This window comes from Triturus cristatus, chromosome 5_2, assembly GCF_964204655.1.
Source record: "Triturus cristatus chromosome 5_2, aTriCri1.1, whole genome shotgun sequence".
In the NCBI taxonomy this organism is placed as follows: Eukaryota; Metazoa; Chordata; class Amphibia; order Caudata; family Salamandridae; genus Triturus; species Triturus cristatus.
The window spans coordinates 451,343,513-451,364,872 of NC_140588.1; the positions used below are offsets into that span (position 1 = coordinate 451,343,513).

At 47.0% G+C, this 21,360-nt stretch overlaps 1 protein-coding gene across 4 annotated transcripts in view; it reads right to left on the reverse strand.

Moving 5' to 3' along the window:
• BLVRA (biliverdin reductase A) overlaps positions 1 to 21,360 on the reverse strand; it is a 285,794-nt gene that overhangs the window by 82,560 nt on the left and 181,874 nt on the right. For all 4 annotated transcript variants that reach the window (XM_085607413.1, XM_085607411.1, XM_085607412.1 and 1 more), the window contains one exon: positions 10,448 to 10,619. In XM_085607413.1, the coding sequence (XP_085463539.1) occupies positions 10,448 to 10,619 (172 nt within the window). The remainder of the gene's footprint in view (positions 1 to 10,447; positions 10,620 to 21,360) is intronic.

Sequence of the window (21,360 nt, forward strand, 5' to 3'; positions counted from 1 at the left end):
TGTGTGCACACCAGAACGCCATTGCCTCGAGGCGAGTGCACTGCTGCCGCAGAGGGAAGCGGAAAGCCACCGCAGTGAGAAAGGGAAGGGAAAGGAAAGCAGGCTGCCGGTCGGGCGGCCGGCCCTCGGCTTCACACCTGTCACTCGTCACTCGTCTCCATCTGCCGATTCAAACGGCTCACAGGCTGGTTGCTCCCTGCCCCCCCTCCCCTGTGGTGTGCAGTGCAGACCAGAGCGCGGGAGCGCGACCGTAGGTGGCCGCCAGAACTCGCAGCCTTTGCAGCAGCGGCCGCGGGCCAAATTCGGGAACGGCCCGGTCGCGGCGGGAGCCCTCGGCAGGCAGGCAGCCGACCACGAGAGCTCTTGGTCAGCTCAGGGCCAGTCTGGAAAGCGGAGAGGATTGCAACAAGGTCCCCAACAGCGGCAGGAGTATTCCAGAAGCCGCGGGAACACTCAGCAGCAGGAACAATAGTAGCGAGGGCTTCCCCTGAGGCGGTGGGAGTCGCAGGAGCCACTGAGACCAGCCTGTACATCTGTGTATCTGCCGACGCGGGAGACAAGAGGTAAGAGGTGGAGGCAAGCGTGGCAGCCGTTAGAGGTCGCCGCTAAGTAAGAGCCAGAGGGTGCGGTCTGAGGGGTTGGTAGACTAGGTCTCCAGCTTGCAGCCCCCCTCGTGTGCACCGCTTGCTAACCCCCTCCATCCCCCTCCACCCCTCCGTGCCCTCAAAACAAAAAACACAGCTCAACCCAGGGGCCCACATCAGCACTAGTACTGGTATTCCCTCCCCCCCAGCACAATCAGGCACATACAAGCCTAGCCCCAACAAACGGCGCAAAAAGAGATGACGCTGAGGAAGACCAAATCCTGCACGGAGGATGAGGGGGAAGTGAACCCTGAGAGTCTAGCACAAAGAAGGGTAACCAGAAGCACAAGCACCCAAAAATCCCAGGATCTGGTCTCTGGCAATTCCCTCCCCCAAGGCCTTATCACTCAATTCTTTCAGGCCTCAAACTGCCCCTCACCTTTGGATGAAACGTCAAAAGATCCCGCGACCAATGCCATACCGGGGATCCCAAAGATCCACCTGGACCCAAGGGACTCTCACTCCTGTGAGTCTGCTAACTTCGAATCACCTGGGAGCCTTGATGCTTGTTTTCAGCCTGAGGCCAGGACAAAGAGCCCGATTAGGGTCACTGCCGACATTCACGATAGGCCAAATCTGGGGGCAAACGTGGATTCAGATACTGGGAGGACAAGCGAGGCTGTCGCATCCTCCTCCCCAAAGAGCACAGGCATAGGCAAGGGTCTGAAAGCAATTGTGACACCTAGGGAAATACAGAGGCCAATCCCCCAAGGTACGGAGGTTCCAACAACTTCGTTCTTACTAAAATTGGAACAGACCATTGAACGAACACTTGAAACTACCCCTATTAATTTAGGAAGAGCTAAGGCCCCGAGAACTGCACAAACGGAGGGTTGGAGTCCGCTGAGTTTAATTCATCACCAAGACTCAACCGACCCAACTGATGAACTCACCTCTAAAGACCTTAACTTGTCAGCAATAAGAGAAGTCCAGGACACAATGGCCAGGGCACTGCTATGGCAGTCCGCAAAGATGGAACTCCAAATCGAGCTTTTGCAGTCGATAGCCCAGCATTTGGTGTGCCAAGATGATAAGCTGGCAAAGCTGGAAGTCCAACTTAACGTCCAACAAGCTCATGCCGCCAGCACCAATTCCTGTGACGTCTTAATTGATAAATGGGCAAGTCTACCTGAAGTCTTAAAAGAGATGCTTGCATTAGCCAAGGGTCAGGGCGAGACAACCACGCAAGAACAAGCCGCACAAAAGCCACCACCACAGACGACAGAGCATGCTGAAACAGCAACCCTTAGCACAACGGGCAATAGCGCCTCAAAGGTTCCCCTAGTAGGGCCCCGCATTAACTTTACTTTGGCTAATAAAGGGAATGGTGACCCGGAGGTCTCGGATCTCGAGACCGTTAGTGATGACCTGTCTGTTACTACCTCTCAGGTGGAGAGGGTCGAAGGAGCATTAGCAAGTGCCAAAGCCCCGTTATCAAGGAGAGCCAAAAAAAGACTCAAAAAACAACTTAAGAAGTCCAAAGCTAGAAGCAGAAACACACCCTCGGTGGTATCAACCCTGGGCGACACTGAAATTAAACGTACCCCTAAACCACTCTTCCCCATTTTCATACCCAAGCAGGTGTCTAAAATGGGCAAGTCATGTGACGCACCTCTTGTTCGCGGTGAGGCCCAAAGTCATCAAACCAATGAGCCTCTCCAACAAAGGCCTTCACAGGAGGCCGTCGCCGCTCCATTAAGTGCCCCCAGCCCTTCTGGTTGGGTTCTGAAACATGAGTCTGTAACAAATCCCAAACTACAACAGGGCGCACAGCCAGTACAGTCTAGAGTGGTAGGTCTACAAACTGAGGGGCAGGGGAATCAGCAACCAGGAGTCGCACTCAAAAATCACCTAAATTTAGCATCAGACCAGGGGGAGTGGCAAGGATGTCCGAGTGTGGAAGGCCAATCAAGCATGGGGCCCAATGGGCAGCAGCCAGAACCCACTCACAAAAACCCTTTAAATTTCAGTTACCAGAGGCTAAAGCTCCAGGGAGAAGGGGTGAGTTTGTGGTCCATCACACAAAAAAACAAACAATCCACCTATGAGCTGCAGCTAACCCCAAGGTACACAGCAAAAGGCTCATTTGACATCTTGAACAGGTCCAACATTGTCCGCCTGTTTGGCCATATTGCCTCCCTGGCCCAAATCACCTCAGAAAATATTGAGTGGGTGATATTCAAGAGACTGGAGACAGATACTCATGACGATTCCACCATAATCGGACTTGTGAGTCAGCAAGTCCAACAGGCTGTCCTTAAGGAAGCAACACTGTTCGCTGAATGGGTCATTGATGTTGTTGTACCAAGTACACTGAAATATCCACACGTCCTTATGCCGCAACAGGAAATCCCAGAACCGTCATCCATTCTTAAAGGCATAAGGCACACCAGCCCAGAAATAGGGGCGAAATCAGGGCGGGCAAAAACCCCGCTAAAAATCAAAATCCAGCAAAATGACGGGCAACGGAGCGTGCAGCGGCATTTCCAGACATCGGATCACCTGGAGGCCACATGGAGACAGTGTCCCTAACCAAATAAACAGCCATGTAAACAACGCCTGCTCAAATCCACTCAGGGGCCTAGTCCGCGAGTTATCCATTATCTCATGGAATATTGCGGGGATGAGCAACATCTTTAGGGACATAACTACACCTGAATACCTCGCACAGGGGGACATACTGTGTATTCAGGAAACCTGGGCAAGGACAACGACCGCCATCGGTGGCTTTTACGAACATTTTAAACCAGCGACCAAAAGGACAATCTTTGGACGCCCGTCAGGGGGCCTCTCTATCTACGTAAGTCATGCGTGCAAAATTAACACAACTGAATTAAAGTTGGGGTCTCCTGATCTTCAAGCCATCCTAATCAGTGGGTTGTCATCGGGTCGAAAATCTCGCCCCTTTCTACTAATTAATTGTTATTTCAACCCAATTAAGTATCAATCCTCCCAGGCCATGGAATCACTTATTTCAATTTTGGAAGATCTTTTAATAAATTGGAAGGACCAAGACGTAATAATCGCGGGCGACTTCAATCACAGAGGCTTGGGTTTAATCTCGGAGACTCCATCAAGCAAGAAGTCAGTCCCACTGACTGAATTTCTCGCAAATTTTAAGCTGCACTCCACCCATAGAATACAAAAAAAGACCCAACCTGAATGGACCACCATTCCGACCTTTAGAAATGTCTCTACTATAGACTACATCTTTATCAATGAAGGGCTTGCCCACAATCTTTGCAACTTCACTGTGGACGACAGACAGGAAAGCGATCATAGGCCCCTCCGCGCCACATTCAATCTGGCGCGGGCACAAGCAGAATTACATGCAGTTATTGGAACTACCACGGGGGAGGAACATCACAATGTGCTTAAAAGAATAAAATGGTCAACCAATCTCAGTCATAGCCTGCTAGAATATGTAGCTAGAAGGTAGGAAGAACCTAACCCAGTTCAAACTAAGAACATCATCCACCTCTGGGAAACTCTGACCTCCGACTTATTGGAACATCTGGGCAATAACCTTCATCCAAGAAGTCGCCAATTCCACTCTGATCCTCGCCGTGCAACATCGTGGTGCCTGTCACAGTGTAAGCGTGCTCTAAATAAGGCAATCAGGGCACAAAAGAATGGCACTCATTTGTCAGGGAGATACTCCATTGCTGCGCTGCGAACAGACTATAAAAAGAAAGTCTGGGCCCACAAAAAACTGCAGACTGAACAGAATTGGTTGACTGTGTTCTCCTTAATTAAAGGTAATGACAATAGCAAGCTTTGGCGTTTCATTAACAGTCTGACCCCCAGAGGAGAGCAAAAGGAAAATAGTGTTGCAGGGAAAGCGTGGGAACAGTATGCCAAGGGGCTGTATACCTGCGAGTCAAATCAGGCCACTGCAGGAAGCCGTGCGTGGTCCAAGGTGGCGGCGGATATTATCGTACCCGAAAGAGCTACGTCAGAAGGCGTAAACTCGACCTGCACCGGATCATTCACAGAAATGGAGGTACTAAAGTGCATCAAGGACATAAGAACTGACGGCGCTCCAGGCCCAAATGGGATTCCGGCCCAGGTTCTGAAAACCGCCTCAGCCTTTTTTGCATCCAGACTCACCCCTTTATTTAACCATTCTTTTGCCACGGCAATGTTGCCATCCTCTTGGAAAGGTTCTATTCTATTCCCCATCCATAAAAAGGGGGACCACACGAACCCGGCCAATTATAGGCTTATAGCTCTCCTCGACATAGAAGCAAAGATATACGCCCGCCTTCTTCTCAGGGATCTGGAGGATTGGGCGGACAAGAACGGCATTCTTCCGCCCACACAGACCGGCTTTAGGGCCCATAGCTCAACTCTTGACAACATCTTAGCCCTTTCCTACCTCGCGAAGAAGGCCAATACGAGGAACAAACCGCCCCTGTTCTGCTGTTTCATAGACTACTCCACAGCCTTTGACCGAGTGAACAGGGGCCGGCTCTGGGCAAAACTTGACTCGTGGGGGCTACCACAGGCTCTGCTAAAAGCTATAAAAGCGCTCTATGAGGGCACCTGGGTCAAGGTGAAGCTAAGCCCCACAATAACAACCGAAAGAATTGAAACCAACTCGGGCCTCAAGCAGGGGTGCGTCTTGGCCCCCATGCTTTTCAACTTGTATACTGCGGACATGGGGTCAGCTCTGAAAGATGCCAACTTAGCACCTCCAAAACTGGGGAGGCTCGTCTTGGGAACACTCCAGTATGCAGGCGACACGGTGATCATGGACCACACTAGGGTGGGGCTCCAAAGAGCCTTAAGAAGTTTGGCCCTATACAATAAGTCAAATGACCTACGGATCAACGTGAGCAAGACCAAAATCGTCATTTTTGGCAAATACCCCCTCAAAAAAGAAGCTTCATGGTCTCTGGGGGAGCACCGTATCTTCACTGCCCCATCCTACAACTATCTGGGCACCTGGGTCTCTGAGAGTGCCTCTGCAGCCAAACATCTGAAGGAGCTTAAACCTAAAATTAACAAAACCATTCTGTCGCTAAGACGCTTATGCCACCGCTTGGACAGTCCCTCAGCAGAACCAATGTTGACAGTGCTCCGGGCAAAACTGATCCCTGCCATTGCATATGGGCATATAGCCTACCCTGGTGCATTTGACAAAGTGGTAAACGCGGCTCAAGCGAAAGCCTATAAGATGGTGCTACAGGCCCCTAGATACGCAAGGAACACCAGATTAAGGCTAGAAATAGGCCTTAAGCGACCTGAGCTGGAATTACTGGGGGACCTCTTAAAACTCTATATTAGAGTATTGAAAGCACCAGAACATTCGCTAAAGCACTCCCTAAAATCAATCTTTGATGAGGTGGGCTCCCCCTGGTACTCAAAGCTAGGTCAAGCTATTGCAGCATTGAAAATCGAAAGAAGGAGTTTGCCCCTGCACGAAATTCCTTTCTCAGCCTGGGCCCAAGCAGTTAAGCGCCAAGTCCGGATCATCTCCTTTGGTCTTGACCTTGCATCTCTTCGGCAAAATCCACTAACTCAGGCCCTGGACAAATCATATATTCCAGGTAAACCCCAACCTTACCTGCAAGATCCAGTATCCACTTGCGCGAGAAAGAAAATTTTGTACTTTCGACTTTTGGCCCTCAGGATCATGGACTTCAACCCCAAATGGGCCCGTACGGATGGCACCCTGGCCTGTCGTCTATGCAATTACCGCAGAGAATCCTGGCTACACTTGCTGTGCTGCTGCACAAAGCTGGCCAATGATCGCCATCGCTTGCTGCTTCCGATTTTACGGAATACGGACTATAGAACCTGCAGAGAGGCTTCGGACTGGTGCCTCTCAGTCTCCACGACCTGTTTGATAGCCAGAGTTGCGAAATTTATACACCAGGTAAAAATGGCACTCGACTCCCACTTAACGGCATTGTCTGCAAAGTAACTGGAAGCCCTCCGCCCCAGTTATCTAACCTGGGCTGGTTTAAAGACCCACGAAGAATCCATCTTTCGTCAACAGCCCTTGGTACATGTATTGACTCTACCGAACTTTCATGTGCCTCCCCTTATCAGTTGGGAAATACTGGTACAACCTATACATTACTCCTTTTAAAAGAACTCTGCTTTGGACAGCTAATCAGGACTAATATGTTAATATCTAACCCAAAGTGACTTTCACTTTTATGTGTGGATGGGTCTTGTGAGGGGGTGAGTCGGGACGTTCATAAAGCTTCTTTTTTTATTTTTTTTTATTTTATCTTATACTGTAAAGATTTTAAGTAATCATGCAGTTTATTATTAAAAAATTGTCAAAATTGGCTTCATTGGGGGGGGCCTTGGAGGAAGGGGTCCCAGGGCTGAAAGTTGGCTCGGAGAGGGGGTTCTAATGCGTGATTAACTAGGACCCCCCGAGTTGGAGAAAATAAAATTCCTAGGACAGGGTAAGGAGAGGGGGTTCTACACTCTACAGGAAAATAATGAAATACTGGTAATACTGCGAAATACACTCCCTCGCTTTTCTAACTTTAAAGGTCACATTTTCAATTGGGCATTACTTTAATTCTGTATTGCCAATTTTGATCATTTTGGGCTTGTTTTGCTCCTGGGTGCCAGTCCTAGTCACCAGGGGCATTTTCTTCAGGCCTCCTGGCCTCCAAACGGTCACAACCTGTCAGGAGATCGATTTGCAGGCTCCCTACACAAGCCTTCGCCTCTGGCCAGCTCCTGAAGCTCCTGTTCTGCTGGGAGAGGAGCATCATGCAAAGCCCCTTCTCAACCAGCAAGCAGAACACCCTCCTGCCCATATTCCCCAAGTGCCAGAACTTGCTTGCTGGCAGAGCACCTGTTGGGGGGGCTGGGTGGGGGGCAGTGAAGTCCAGGTCTTTCCCCCAATGGGTCCTCAGGACGCATAAAGGGGCCAGCACCATGGTATTTTTGAGTTTTGGTCTTAAAGTGGGAATAGAAAGTTCTAGATACCATGGTGACTTCAAGTTTTTCCTGAAGAGAGCTCCTCTGTGCGCCACAGCTCCACCCTAGATGGCATCACTTCCAGACCCCTTCCAAGCAAAACTGGAAATGCGGGCCCCTACTGTTTTGGCTCCAGAGGTCTGCCCTCCCCCTTTGTTCTAGTGAGCCTTGGCTGCACCACCCCAGGTGTAATGAGAGAAGGTAATTATCAGATGCTGATTGCCCCCACACCCCATTCCACTCCCAGGAAAAGAGTCAATCACTGCTAATTGCTGTTTAAGTGTGGGGAAGGCCTTTATTCCCTCTGATTTGGAGCGGAGTAATTTGGCCCAACAGGGGGGACAATGGCCTGAAATCTGATTATGAACAGAGCCAGAAAAATATGATAAATCCTGAAGTCCCATAAGAAGTGGATGTAGTGTATTGGGAAGTGCAAATTCTAGCTCTGAATGCATGTTTTACCCCAGTTTGACACCTTGCTGGACTTTGTAGGGCCAGATGGAGTGATACTGCACTTTAAGGCAGATTTCACTTATGTGTACATAACAATAAAATACTACAAATTTTCCTGTAAATTCAATAACCCTACACTATGAATTCCCAGCACTATAAGGCCAAATCCAGTTCAGTACCAATCCTTGCAGAGTCCCTTCTGCGACAGGCTGCCTATGCCCAATTACTCGGCTGCACATGGTGTTAGTCATACACGTACAGCCTGAACACATGTGCACAAGATTGTCCACATATGTGTATGTGTAAATAGCCCAGTGCCTCTCACCCCAGCTGCGCCACAGTGGCCTTATCTTAAAAGCCGGACACTACTGGTTAACAAACTCCGTGGAATCAGCATGAATTTATCATGAGTGAGACTAGCCAAAAACCAGGTAGTCAAAAGCAAAATATTATTGTGGAATAAATGGGAGGGAACCCATTTGCTACAAAGCTTTATCTGCTATTTGTATGGTATCTAATCTTGCCAGTGACAAATGTGAGAGCTTCTGAGCATGTATGTGCTTTTAATTACAAATTTGCATGAGGCCTAAAAAGAAGTGGTGCAGCAGGCAAAAGATTATGAACTGGAATGTAGCGATTTCCAGCAGCTGATAATTTTATAAGCACTACGCCCATCCCCTTTGTTGCTTTACTGTTATGTCAGACCTTTCAACTCAGGCTTTGCCACCATGTGTCACACGATATCGGCTCCCTTCACAAGGTCCCCCGATGAGGAGCCAATATCACACTGTGTGTACACAATTTGTTGAAAATCCCTGCAGACTGCAGTTTTCCAGCTAATTGTTTGTGGGCTCTGTGCAGCCAATGTCCATTACGGTGCGTGAAATCTACTCAGAACATCAGCAACAGAGCCAAAAGCTTTGATTGTTAGATGTTGGAGGGAGGGGCAGTGAATTTAAAGTGCCTCATGGCTGTGCTTGGCACAAAGTCCCATCTATTTCTCACACAATTAAACATTTTCGCAGGTTGGCAGGTCTGTTACACGCTAAATGAAAAGGGTGTGGCCCTAGGAAGCTCGTTTCGGTCCAGGGAAGGCATGGCTTGGCAGTTCGGGCTGGACTGTTCCCATGAGGCACAGGGTCAGACTGATTTGCATATGGCCAGTCTGAACTGGGGTGGCAGAGTGGGCTAAAGAACGGTGATGGATTAAACCCAGATCAGTTGACTGGGGGTGAGTGCTTGCAATGTTCAACACTCCGTCCATCATTTCCTTTGGTTTTGCTTTGTTCGCCATAAGTTGGCACGGTATGCTCAGACGTGAGTCCCTTGCTCACTTTGCCACTGGATTCAAGCAAGCCTGGCTGAAGATGGCTGAAATGCCAGAAACCGGTCCTAGGAAGCTTGTTTCCGGTCCAGGGAAGACATGGCTTGGCAGTTCGGGCTGGACTGTTCCCATGAGGCACAGGGTCAGACTGATTTGCATATGGCCATGTCTGAACTGGGGTGGCAGAGTGGGCTAAAGAACGGTGATGGATTAAACCCAAATCAGTTGACTGGGGGTGAGTGCTTGCAATGTTCAACACTCCGTCCCATCATTTCCTTTGGTTTTGCTTTGTTCGCCATAAGTTGGCAGGGTATGCTCAGACGTGAGTCCCTTGTTCACTTTGCCACTGGATTCAAGCAAGCCTGGCTGAAGACAGCTGAAATGCCAAAAACCGGTCCTAGGAAGCTTGTTTCCGGTCCAGGGAAGACATGGCTTGGCAGTTCGGGCTGGACTGTTCCCATGAGGCACAGGGTCAGACTGATTTGCATATGGCCAGTCTGAACTGGGGTGGCAGAGTGGGCTAAAGAACGGTGATGGATTAAACCCAGATCAGTTGACTGGGGGTGAGTGCTTGCAATGTTCAACACTCCGTCAATCTTTTCCTTTGGTTTTGCCTACAGGAGTCCAGCACTCACAGTGCTATAGGATCCAAACTGCATCTTACTGAAGAGGCCCAACAAGGGCTGAAATAATTCTAGGAATACCTGTGTTGGTGTTCAGAGGAGACATGGCCTGGTGATTGGCCGGAACTGTACTTACTGGAGCAGGGCCTAGAATAAATGGAGTATGCTGTCCCCAATCGGGGAGGGGCACAGTGGGGAACAAAAGAATAGGCTGCAATTTCACCCATCACCTCTTCATATTTTATAGTTATAAATACATCATTATTTGTCACCTAGTTGAACACATTAGCTTCCTTACAAACTGAAGAATGTTCAAGAGGAAATGTATTACTATGAATAAAAGTGAACTGTCAGCGGTTTAGTTCTGTACATTTATGTATATTAACATATAACTTTAACACCAAAAACCACCAGCTATTTTATAAACTCATTGCCATCTTTATGCTACTAACCTTTTGTCTTCCTTCTGCAAATTTGCAGTCATTTTAAAATACTTATTCTCCTCCTGTTTCTCTCTAGTGGCCGAGGTCACTGTGAGGTCTCCAAACAGGTCAACTAACCAAGTAAGGCGAGCTATCCCACTGAAGGAAGGAAATCCAGAGCGATGCTCGTCCAGGTATCCCCCTGTAAGATGAATAAGCATTATAGCTGAGGAAAACATTCTGCTCTCTTTACTTACAGTAACTTGCAGCATCATTTATAATATATATTTCATGAGCTGTGACCATCACAAACACAAATGAGCAAATCTTATTGTCACAAACGAATATAAAGGGACAAAAATGGCAGAGTTGCAGAGATAAGAGAGAGAGAATGTGTATCTGTGTTTACAACCTTTAAGCTGCCACTTAACTATTAATGTAATATAATCTATTTTGACAACACTAATGTCAGTGGTAACAATCTGATTAAATGTTACATAAGCGATGATTAATTGTACCTTTTCATTACGCGAACATGCCATCTCTATAATTAGAGGCTGTAAATACAGGGCCTTATTATGACTTAGGGGGTGCAGCGCCGGGTCCACACCATTAGAGCATCGCCAAAGCCGTGATCAGACCGCCCGCCAGATTAGGAGTTACCTCCTAGCTGGCGGGCTATTTTTTTTTTTACGTTCCAACGGCAGTGCCCTAAAAATGGACACCGCAATGGGAACGCCAAAACAGTTCCTGCACGGCATGGACTAAAAAGTCCATGCCGTGAAGGAACTGCTGTGCATACACACGGGGGTGCACATGATGTGCCCTTCTGTGTGCATCCACATGCTGAGGAGGCATAGGGGGTCTTTGCAGTGACCCCGGCGGTCCCGCCAAGCATATTGGGGCGTCCCGACTGCCGCAACACCACCGGGGAACGGCAGTTCCTGGCAGCTGTAGCAATCCGACCGCCTGAATCGTAATAGGGCGGGAGACCGCCACTGCCGCACCCCCACAGGTCTGGCAATCCACAAACCGCCAGACTCATAATCAGGCCCATAATGTCTACTGTGAAGGAGAGTATAAATAGCAAGAGGTAAAGTGGGTCCCGGCATCATTACCTTCAAGCACTTACCTAATAATTAGATATCCAAGATTGGGGGACTATTGGGCGATGTAACAAATATCTGAAACAAGGATGAATGTGAAGGGCCTCTGCTCTTCACAATCAAACATAACATTCTCATAATTTTTCTTTCATGCCTAAATGGTCCACCGTATTTTTGGTTTCTGGTAATAAATAGTGTGTGGGGTTGTGCTACTGAGGAACCAATGAAACTGAAGAGCTGGTGTTTTTCAGAAACATCCTCGGTGTGCCCTTAATTGTGGAGATGCTCTATTTGTCCCCACAATCAGCAGTCGTGATGGAATAGTCAGGGGCAGCTCCTCCATAGGGATCTGCGCGCTAAAGTTTAAAATGTGCATGTCTCTTTGCGACGGCCAACCAGACATGCGCATTTTAAACTTATCTAACCTAGCTGTGTTAGACAGCAGGGTTAGAGAAAGCACAGGCCTCCAGTGAGTGAGGCTGCGCCTTCCATTCGTGGCACTGCTCTCATGCTGTGAGAGCAGCACCAGGATGGAGTAGTGCAGTTTCCTGGGTCCGGAGTTTCAAGAAGACACATGTGGGAGGAGGACGTTGCGCTGCAAGCCAGAAAAGTAAGTCTATTTTATTGAAACGTATTTATTTTTTGCCCCCGCCTCACTTCCCTCAGTACATACTAGCCACCACTGGGATTACCACAATCTTCATCCATCTGCACATGCCCTAGCTGGAAGCAGCATTAAAGGTTTTGTGGTGGGAAATGTGTGTGCACAGGATATTTATTGCAATCACTAGCAGTGTACCTGTTGTTAAAATTACCCTCAGATTATCTCAACCATCTTTATATATATGAGAATGATATTTCAAAGATCGACAATGGATGCTTTGCACCGAAAACAAGGACAGGCATACCTTCATTTTCTCATTCTTTTGTATACAGTCCTTGACTGAAGGGAGTGCATAAGGTTTACTGCCAGAACAGGCTCCTTGAGGATGTACATGGCCAGTTGCATATAAGCAGAGGCCACCATATTGCATTCCGACAAGAGGAAAAGAGGTTTCCTCACTAAGGTCCTCTAAGGAGGGAACCTCTGCCCAGCCTGGTTGGTTAACTTTCCAAACTTTAAGGAAGGGTGGGAATTGAGCTGCAGCACAACTCTCAAGACTGTAAATATAAACTACAGCTCCAGTCCAGCTTAATGAACTGTCCCTCAGAGATAGACCTACATGCAGTCAGCTGCAGTGCTTTCAAAATGTGGAGCAAGGTGCTTCTTTTTCCCCTGGTTTAAAAAACAACCTCAGTGTACTACCCTACTGAAGTTCTGTTTGCTTTAGGGCATAATGGCACTAGAACTGACAACTATCAGTCACAGAGAAAAGAGTAAGCAAAATAGGAGAGTTCTAAATTACTTTCTGAAATTTAAATAGATGTACATCTTACACAGATAAAACAGGACAGTATTCAAAAGAGAAGGCACAATTACAGAAAAGGTGCGCCTCCAACTAGATTCTACGAAGCAGTACACAGCCAATAGAGACAGTGAACCTGACCGAAGCAATCACTAACGGGTATATCTGTACAGCAGAATTTGGAAAGTAAAAAAGACCTACCCATAATTCGCTCTCTGACAAAAATCTAGCCCCTCATATTGGGTTCACTTAGAAACCAGTAGCAAATGTAGGCACTGATAAGCTTCTAGAATTCCTCTGAAACTCTAAAAAATTATAGAAGAGCTGCACAACTGTGTACTGAACCCATTGTAGCATGTGGATAGAGGCCATGGGGAGGCCAATATATCATACATTGGGGCAGTCTAAACTAGAGATGACAACATGTTCTGGCAATGAGTGACATCATTTGCATCCAAATCCCCATTTAAAAATATTAAGAGGAACCACTCCTTTGACCAAAAGGGACAGGTTATGGTCTTTGTCCAGCCAGCATATAAGACTTTTTACCCTATTCACACGTGAAAGCATATTCCCCGTAAAGAGTAGGAGACCAGTAGAACTGTGTCCCAACAACTGTACTTCTGTTTAGATATGTTTAGCTTCAAGGAAAAACTATTGATCGAATACAAACTAGTTGACCAACACTCCTAGCTGGATCACTGAGTCTAGAGATTTGGAAATAGTACCCCAGAATCCTTCTCTACTCCTCAGAGACTGGAGAAGATCTCTTTCAAGAACCTACTGGTAGAAGTGTGCTCAGTACTGATTATGCATTGCAAGCACCCCCTTCACATACTTGTATTGTTTTTTGTTGATTTCCAGACCCTCCTGCATTAATGAGATTCAACACCCAATTGGTCTGTATGCAATCTAATAAGATTGAAAAGGACCAAGTGGACCTAGTGTGTGCCCCTTTTTCTGCTGGACTCGCACGCCGTTCATTGACCTTTAGCTCAAACTATGTTTTGCCCTCCTTCATCATTACCTTTGGCCTCCCTATAAGTGGAGTTGCTGATCCAAAGTTTACAAAAGCACAGATCATAAAATATCCACATGTTAAACAGGTCAGCACTACCTAACCTTAAACCAAGAGATTGATGTATCCTTCCACACACTCTAAACCACTTTCTCAAACTCTGGCACACCCATGTGTCTTATACAGGATTACTGTAACATTTCTGTTTGATTTGCCAATAAGTCATTTTTATTTTATTGTTTTTTGGTGTTACACTAGGGCAGTAAATGACAAGGGTGTGACTAACCTATACAAAGATACTAGTTTGGTGGACGCATTGTAATTCTTTGCTAAACAGTGTGCTTGTGGGAGAAAATGCTGAAGATTGATTTCTCCTGATATGTCTTCTGATGATTACGCCTCTTGCAAGAGGCCACTGCTTGAAACGTTGCCATTTTGTTATATTGGATGGAGGAAAATCAATAAAAATCTTTTACAAAAAAAAAGTGTGCTAGTAATGTCTGGGAGGCAATCATAAATGTTATGTATTTATCTTGTGAATCATTCTGCTTTACCGTGATTGTATGATGCTTCTAATTTTCAGTATTGTTCTCGTGGCCCTGATGATCTATTGTGGGACTTCTTGGTCAGTGGATTGTGTAGGGTAATGTCGCTCCTAACGGACACGCCGGATGCAGCCCTGCTACTGAACAGAGGGTTTGCGTTTACGCCAGCAAAGACTTGGTTGCTGGCAATATGGACTCACTTAGCCCCCAAAGAGTGGTTTTACTATACCACGTTGTCACTATTCTTGATGGATTTATGACTTATACACACACGATCCACACTTAAAAGAATTCTGGAATACACTAAATCTTGGACACAATAAACACTGTTGCCCTGTCCTGTGCAATTATCACTGGAGTACTAGAACCCATTCCGGGTTGGAAATACAACCGGAACTGAGGATCCATACAAAGAGATTAGAGCCCTGAAGAAGTCGCTGCACACAACAATTAAGCGTGACAAAACACGTGTTGGCTTAGGATCTCAGGATTAAACTGAAGTAACTGTTTCAAAGGAGGAACAAGAGTGTTTTTTATTATTGTCAATGATAAATAATATATACTGTCGGCATATGAAACTTTCCACATGATGGGATGATATTTTTTGAAAGATTGCACTTAACAAAATCTCTATATATAAATTTGTCCAAACTCTTAATCTTATTTAATTACATCACTGCATAGAAAGATTCTGGGAAATACTAAGCAAATTGGATTACATGAGGCATAATGAATTCAAAGGGATTGGTGTGTGGGATCGACTTTCTGGAACCGTATTAAGTTAGGTAACAATGTCTGGTAGATTTCGAAGTTATATGATGATGCATTTCTGGCTTGGCCAATCTCTCCTGGCACACTATGGTGGATTGATTAGTTTGCCTTGCTCTCCCTGGGTGGCTGTATATCATGCAATTTTTGTTTTCTCTTTTTTTCGTGCTCGAATATTGAACCTCAATATCATTTTACAAGGGAGAAAGAAATATATAGAAATATGGATAGCTAATCTTCTAAAAATGGATTTCGTTTTAGCAAGCAGTTCTCTGCGATATCATGAACCAGGAGAGCAGATGGAATTTCTCCCGGTGTAGGGTATTTCTAGGTGCCTCAATGAGGAAAATGGGGTCCTTAATTAGTGAAGGGACATTTTTGCCTCGCCTCCACATTCCTGATCTACCTCCAGGCCCACTTTCTTGAGGAATGAAAAGTGGAAACAAAAGAGTAACACAAGTTATCTGGTACCTGAAAAACCCACAAGTCTTCTACATCATCCATCTCAAACTTACAGCACTTCCCATACCAATCTCCACTCTTAGACACAGGCTTTCCCAGCGATACTAAATTAAAAAAAATCTTTATAGACTGAGAACTAATTAGCACATTTTATTACATGACACAACAATTGATATCTATGATAACATGATAAATCAGTCAAAGAATTAATAAATAGTATCCAAACTATACTAAAATAGCTGCATCGCTCACAAAAATGGTGGTGCTTCCCACTGAGAGGTCTAAAGCTGCTCTTCCCATCAAGTGAAGGAAAGCTTGACATTTGGGGGCAAGGCTCCCAGAAGCCTCTGCAGCTCCCAGAAGCTGCTGAACACTTAGCTGATCTCTCAGCGGTGTATTTTATGTCTGATTCTAGCCCGTCTGACTTAGCGTGACATTTAGCCTGCTAAACTCAACCTCCAGATGCAGGAGTCGCATGCTCAATATGCAACACTTAAGGTCTCGACTCTCCTTTTTCTGGCCGTCTATTACCAACCTTTTTCTGGTGCTGCGACATCAAGCATTCAGAACCTCTGCACCATAATAACACTAGTTAACATTAACAACCATTGGCAAAGTCATGACGCCTGGCTTTAGTGTGCAGACACATGGAGAAACATTGTAAGCGGATTAAACTAGGACAAATCTAAGAAACAAATGACGGGCCAAAGTCTTGAAAGAACAAGACAGCCATCTTGGGGCAAATGTCCCAATATGTCAAAAAGAAAAGCTAACAGAGTGGCAATAACTTGGTCAGGCTATAACTCAAGAGCAGAAAAAAGTGATAAAAAGACTGATTCACTAAAAATGATTTTTAAAAATGGATTGATTTGGATATTATAGCATGAGGTGAGAAAGAAATACTCAACTGGGCCGACAGGCGCGGTGCGTCCATTGGGGCGTTGCCCGCCCGCCGCTCCCTCGGCGTCTCTGACTCGGTTTACTTAAGTTCAGAGACGCCGAGGGAGAACTGACAATCATGTCAGTCAGCATGACGTCGGACCGCCCACCCCTTTCAGAGTCTGAAGGGGGTGGGCGGTCCGGCGTCATGTTGACTGACATGCATTGTCCGACCAGCTAGGGACCGGTAGCAACACAAGTGCGCATGAGTGGGGAAGGTGAGCAAATTTTTCAGCCGTGCCCAGTCATGCGCACTTGTGTTTGCACTGGCTTGCGCATGCCCATTAGGAGCCCCTTGGTCTCCCAATTGGCAGGCGGCGGGCGAAGAATAACCGTGCCCCAAGAAAATCCTGGCATTGCAGCAGCGCCAGGATTGGCTGAGGGCTTGCCACTCCAGTGCAGTGTTGTTCCTGAAGAGGCGCCAACGCGGACCAGGAGCAAAGGCGGTCAGGTAAGTTTTCTAAATGTTATTCTCCCTCAGCCCCCCACCCTTCGCGCAACCCCCCCACGACCATGTTCGAGTCTGGGTGGCAGGATTAACATTCTGTGATTCTGGGCAAATCACTTAATCTCTCCGCACCTAGAAGTTAACGTGTTCGTCTGTAATGCAACAGGCGCTCATGTAGGACTTGTGCACATATTTGTAAGAATTGGTGCTTGTGAAGCACGCTAATACATTGTTCCGGTCTTCGTGGGCTCCACTCAACCATGTTTTGGGTACAAAAAAGGACTGCTCTGCCCTTCGGTTTTAACCAAACCATTTAATAAAGTCCACGGAGCACTTTTGAAGGGAAAACGGTAAATGACGGAACCCTGGACAATGCCTTCTCAAGGCTGCGAGGCTCATAGGATCCACAACAGTGAAGTGGTAAAAGCGGCAAAATTTGTATGTGCAGTGACGTAGTCCTGTGAATAATCTGGGGGTGTGTTGTGTTTAGAAGTAAGGTATTGGTACGATGATGAATGTGACGTGACGTCTAAGGATTTTATGCCAGTTATGTGCCGTCGAGTCCACTGGATGTCACGCGAGAAAATTAATGAAAGGGTTAAACACAACAGTGCAATGTTCTTTGTACATTCGCAGCTCGGTGCGGATCTTGTAGCATCCATTTGTTGTCTGTGAGTGTGTATTGCACCATTGTGAGGAAGAGAGGGGGCGCCTCATCCAGAAACTTGAAACACTTTGAAGAACATTTGGCAACCGTCCTTGGGACAATGAGAAATAAAAGGTTTTCACTGAAGCACAGCAAAATAACAATTCCTGTCAATCAGATATGCATGAGAAACAAACATGAAGTTTACGGTGAAGAAGGTGCAAGTGAGCTCAAGGAGATGTGATGGAAGTTCGAGAGGCCCAAGAGGAACTGTAGTGTGAAAACACAAAACAAGGGACATTACCAAGGACAGAAAACTGGACTTAGGGAACACTATATCAGCATAACATGGAGAGAACAAGATAAGGGTTGGCTATGGAGTGGAGAGTGTATTTGGGGCAAAGAAGATAACACTTGGGGTAAACATAAAAATAAAGCTGAAGCAAACTTTCAAATGAAAAAAGGATAGTAGAAGAAGACAAATATCAAAAGATGAATTCAAAAAGGAATATTCTACAGTACTAAATGTCTGGGAACAACAACAAAAAAAACACTATAGAGAAAAAGATTAGAAGCTAGAAAAACACAGAAAAAAGATAGTAATGTTCGACAATAGCCCAAAACATTTTGGGCCTGATTACTGGTCAGGTGGAAAAGTAACCCAGGGTGGGATATGGTTCTGCCTGATCACAACTGGCCAAGTCTTCCAACACTTGGTTTTCCTAGGTGCAGGTACACTGGTCTCGATTTTACCAGTGGCCAAGCCTTGTCTCTTGCTCCATCCCATACTTTTTTCTACAGCAATGGGGGAGCAATCACACCACTGCCACAACTAACCTTCCCCTTTCGTCTCCAAACCCACACAGAAGCCCCTGTGTGAGAAGTGGGCCTGATATATGATGTCACTAATTCTAGTGTACACCTTGTAGCAGTCCAAACAACCCTTATGGTGATTGGTTGTAAAGTCAACCTTATAGACCAGCTATCCTAGTGGTAGCATGGACAAGAGCAGTCTTAGGCTAAACTCTGAATGGCATGTGAAGCCAGCTGTGATACCATATGTAACCCCTTGAATACCAAATAAAAGGACACCACAACAGACATATATGAAAATAGAATGTATTTATTCTAGTCAAACCCTCAGCACTTTTTATGAGATTCGAGGTAAGTACAACACAGTCTTAATTATGCATACATTAAATCACACAGGTAAGTAATACAGTTAGGCCCTAGGGGCCACGCAAACCATATACTAAGTAAGTGGTATAAGGACCACTGTCACGGAAATAGGATAGGCCTAGGCCTAGGGAATCGCTGGGGCTACACTACCCTACCAACAGTTAGGAAGTGGGAGGTCCACGGGATTCAGGTGCAGAGTGGAAACACTCACGCGTAATGCGTATAATCGATAGAAATAGTACAGTTTAGAATTATTAAGATTTAGGACACTTCTGGAGTAACTAGGAAGTCGAGACTTGGAAACTAGACACTAGGATAGTCAATACCCTGATGAGCACCGGAGTACCCAAGTTACCTAGCCCACGGGCTGCGGGTGCATAGGTGTGAACTTGCGTCGGGTTTTGTCGTTGACTCCTATGGATGCCTGAAGGAAAGATGCTGACAGGCAGTCAGTGAAGAGTGTCCGGTGGATCCCAAGGCCGGGATCAAGAAGGAAGGATACCTGCAAGCAGAAGGGACAGAGTCTGGGTCACTAGCCAGTGACCACGTGGAACCAGGAAGGAACCAGGCGATGTCGGGAGATTGCAGGTGAAGAGGTGAAGCTTGTCGCAGCAGCCACGGGTGCCAGGAGACGTCGAGGACGACCAGGATCAGGAGGCGAGCTGTCCCACGAAGGCTCTTGCTGTCGGCGGCGGCAAAGTCGAACTAGGACTCACCAAGCCTTGGCAAGCGGAACCCACGCAGAAAGGAGGACTTGCTTCTGGTGCAGACCAGGAAGGTCTGGGGTGCTTCTCTTTTGCAGAGGAGCGGGAGCCAGTCTGGAGGAGCCAAACCAGCAGTGGAAAATTGAAGGGGTGTCGTCGCAAAGGTCACTAGCCAACGGGCAAGCAACCGGACAGACGCGGCAAGCAGGAAAATGCAGAAGGGCCCCACGCATGACTCGTGGAGTGTGGGGGGCTGATCTTCGGTGCAGATGGTGCTTGGGGTTGGGGCTTCTCAATCCCTGGTGCACAACTTCGAGGGTGCCTCAGAAGCTGCGCTGGAAGATACTCGCCACTTTTCCCAGGTAGCCGGTCCCACGTCTCTCGTCGCCTCCACGGATCTCAGCTCGGCTGTGGATGTGGATCAGGGTTGGAGAAGTCTGGAAGTCAAGGCTCTGGTCGGGCTCTGCAGTCGGTCCCTCGTAGAACTTCAGCAAAGAAAAGGGTAAGTCTCTTGATGGTGCCTGTTTGCACAGGGTGGCCACTCCTTGGCCACAAGGGAGATTCTTCAGTCTTCTTCTTTCGTTGAATGACGAAGGTCCAGAGTTTCTGTTCAAGATGCAGGTTCAGGATAATCTAATCTAGCAGGGCCCAACTAGCTACTAATATACTGGGCTAGTGGGCTGGGCTACCTGCAAGGTCCCTCCTATGGGTGGGACCAGGAAGGGGAGTGGCTACACCCCCTTTCCTTTGTCCAGTTTCGTGCCAGAGCTGGGGCTGGAGTGCCCCAGCACCGGTTTGAACTGGACTATGCATGGAGCACCTTGTGTGCCCCAGGCATGTCTCATTCCTTTCAGCCCTCCCTGCCCCAATACCCTAAAGTCTGTCTGGGGAGGTGCTAGCACCTCCCCAAGCAGGAAACCTATTGTCCAGGCCTCCCTGGCTGGGAGGGCTCCCAGCAGCAGGAGGTCAGACTCGTGTCTGTGGCAGCAGCATCCATTTTGTGATGCTGAGGCTTTGGTGAGAGTTAAACAGCAAAGTAGGATTTTAACATGTCTCTCCCTCTAGAAGGGAGGAATATTATCCTCATCACCAGAAATGGTATGGGGGTATTATTCCAAAGTGTTAGACACCTTACACGACATGTTTTGATAAAGCCAACCCATAGTTACCATAACCGTTTAAGATTATAAGGCACTTTAAGAGTATATGGTAGGCTATATCATAGAACAGCTATAAGGACATGGTTCCGAAAGCTGCAGACAGGCTCAGCTCATGCTAGAGCACCATCTCACATGTTACCAAGCACTCTGCCTCCAGGATTGTTAAGGCCTGCCATAAGAGTGGCTGATAGGTACACATGTGTCTATATACAAGGGTAGATATAGGTATACTATATCTAAGCAAGGGGTGATTACACGACCTTGCCCCAGCTGAGTGATCAGCCAGTTGTGTCTGATTGGAAGGCCAGACCAGGGGTGGCATAATACATGCTGCAGCCCCTGGGAGGCCTAGGGTACACCTATGCCCTGGGTACCTAGGGTACACTGTACAGGGTCCAATAAGGTGATCATTACCAATTGGGTATGTACCTAGGGTACATGGAGTCCATTTTAAAGAGAGAGCAGACAGCCTGAGACCCTGAATGGCAGGATCTCAGGCCAACTAAGTCGAAAAACCAGCTAAACACTAGGCAAAAAGTTGGGGGTAACCATAGTCAGATAT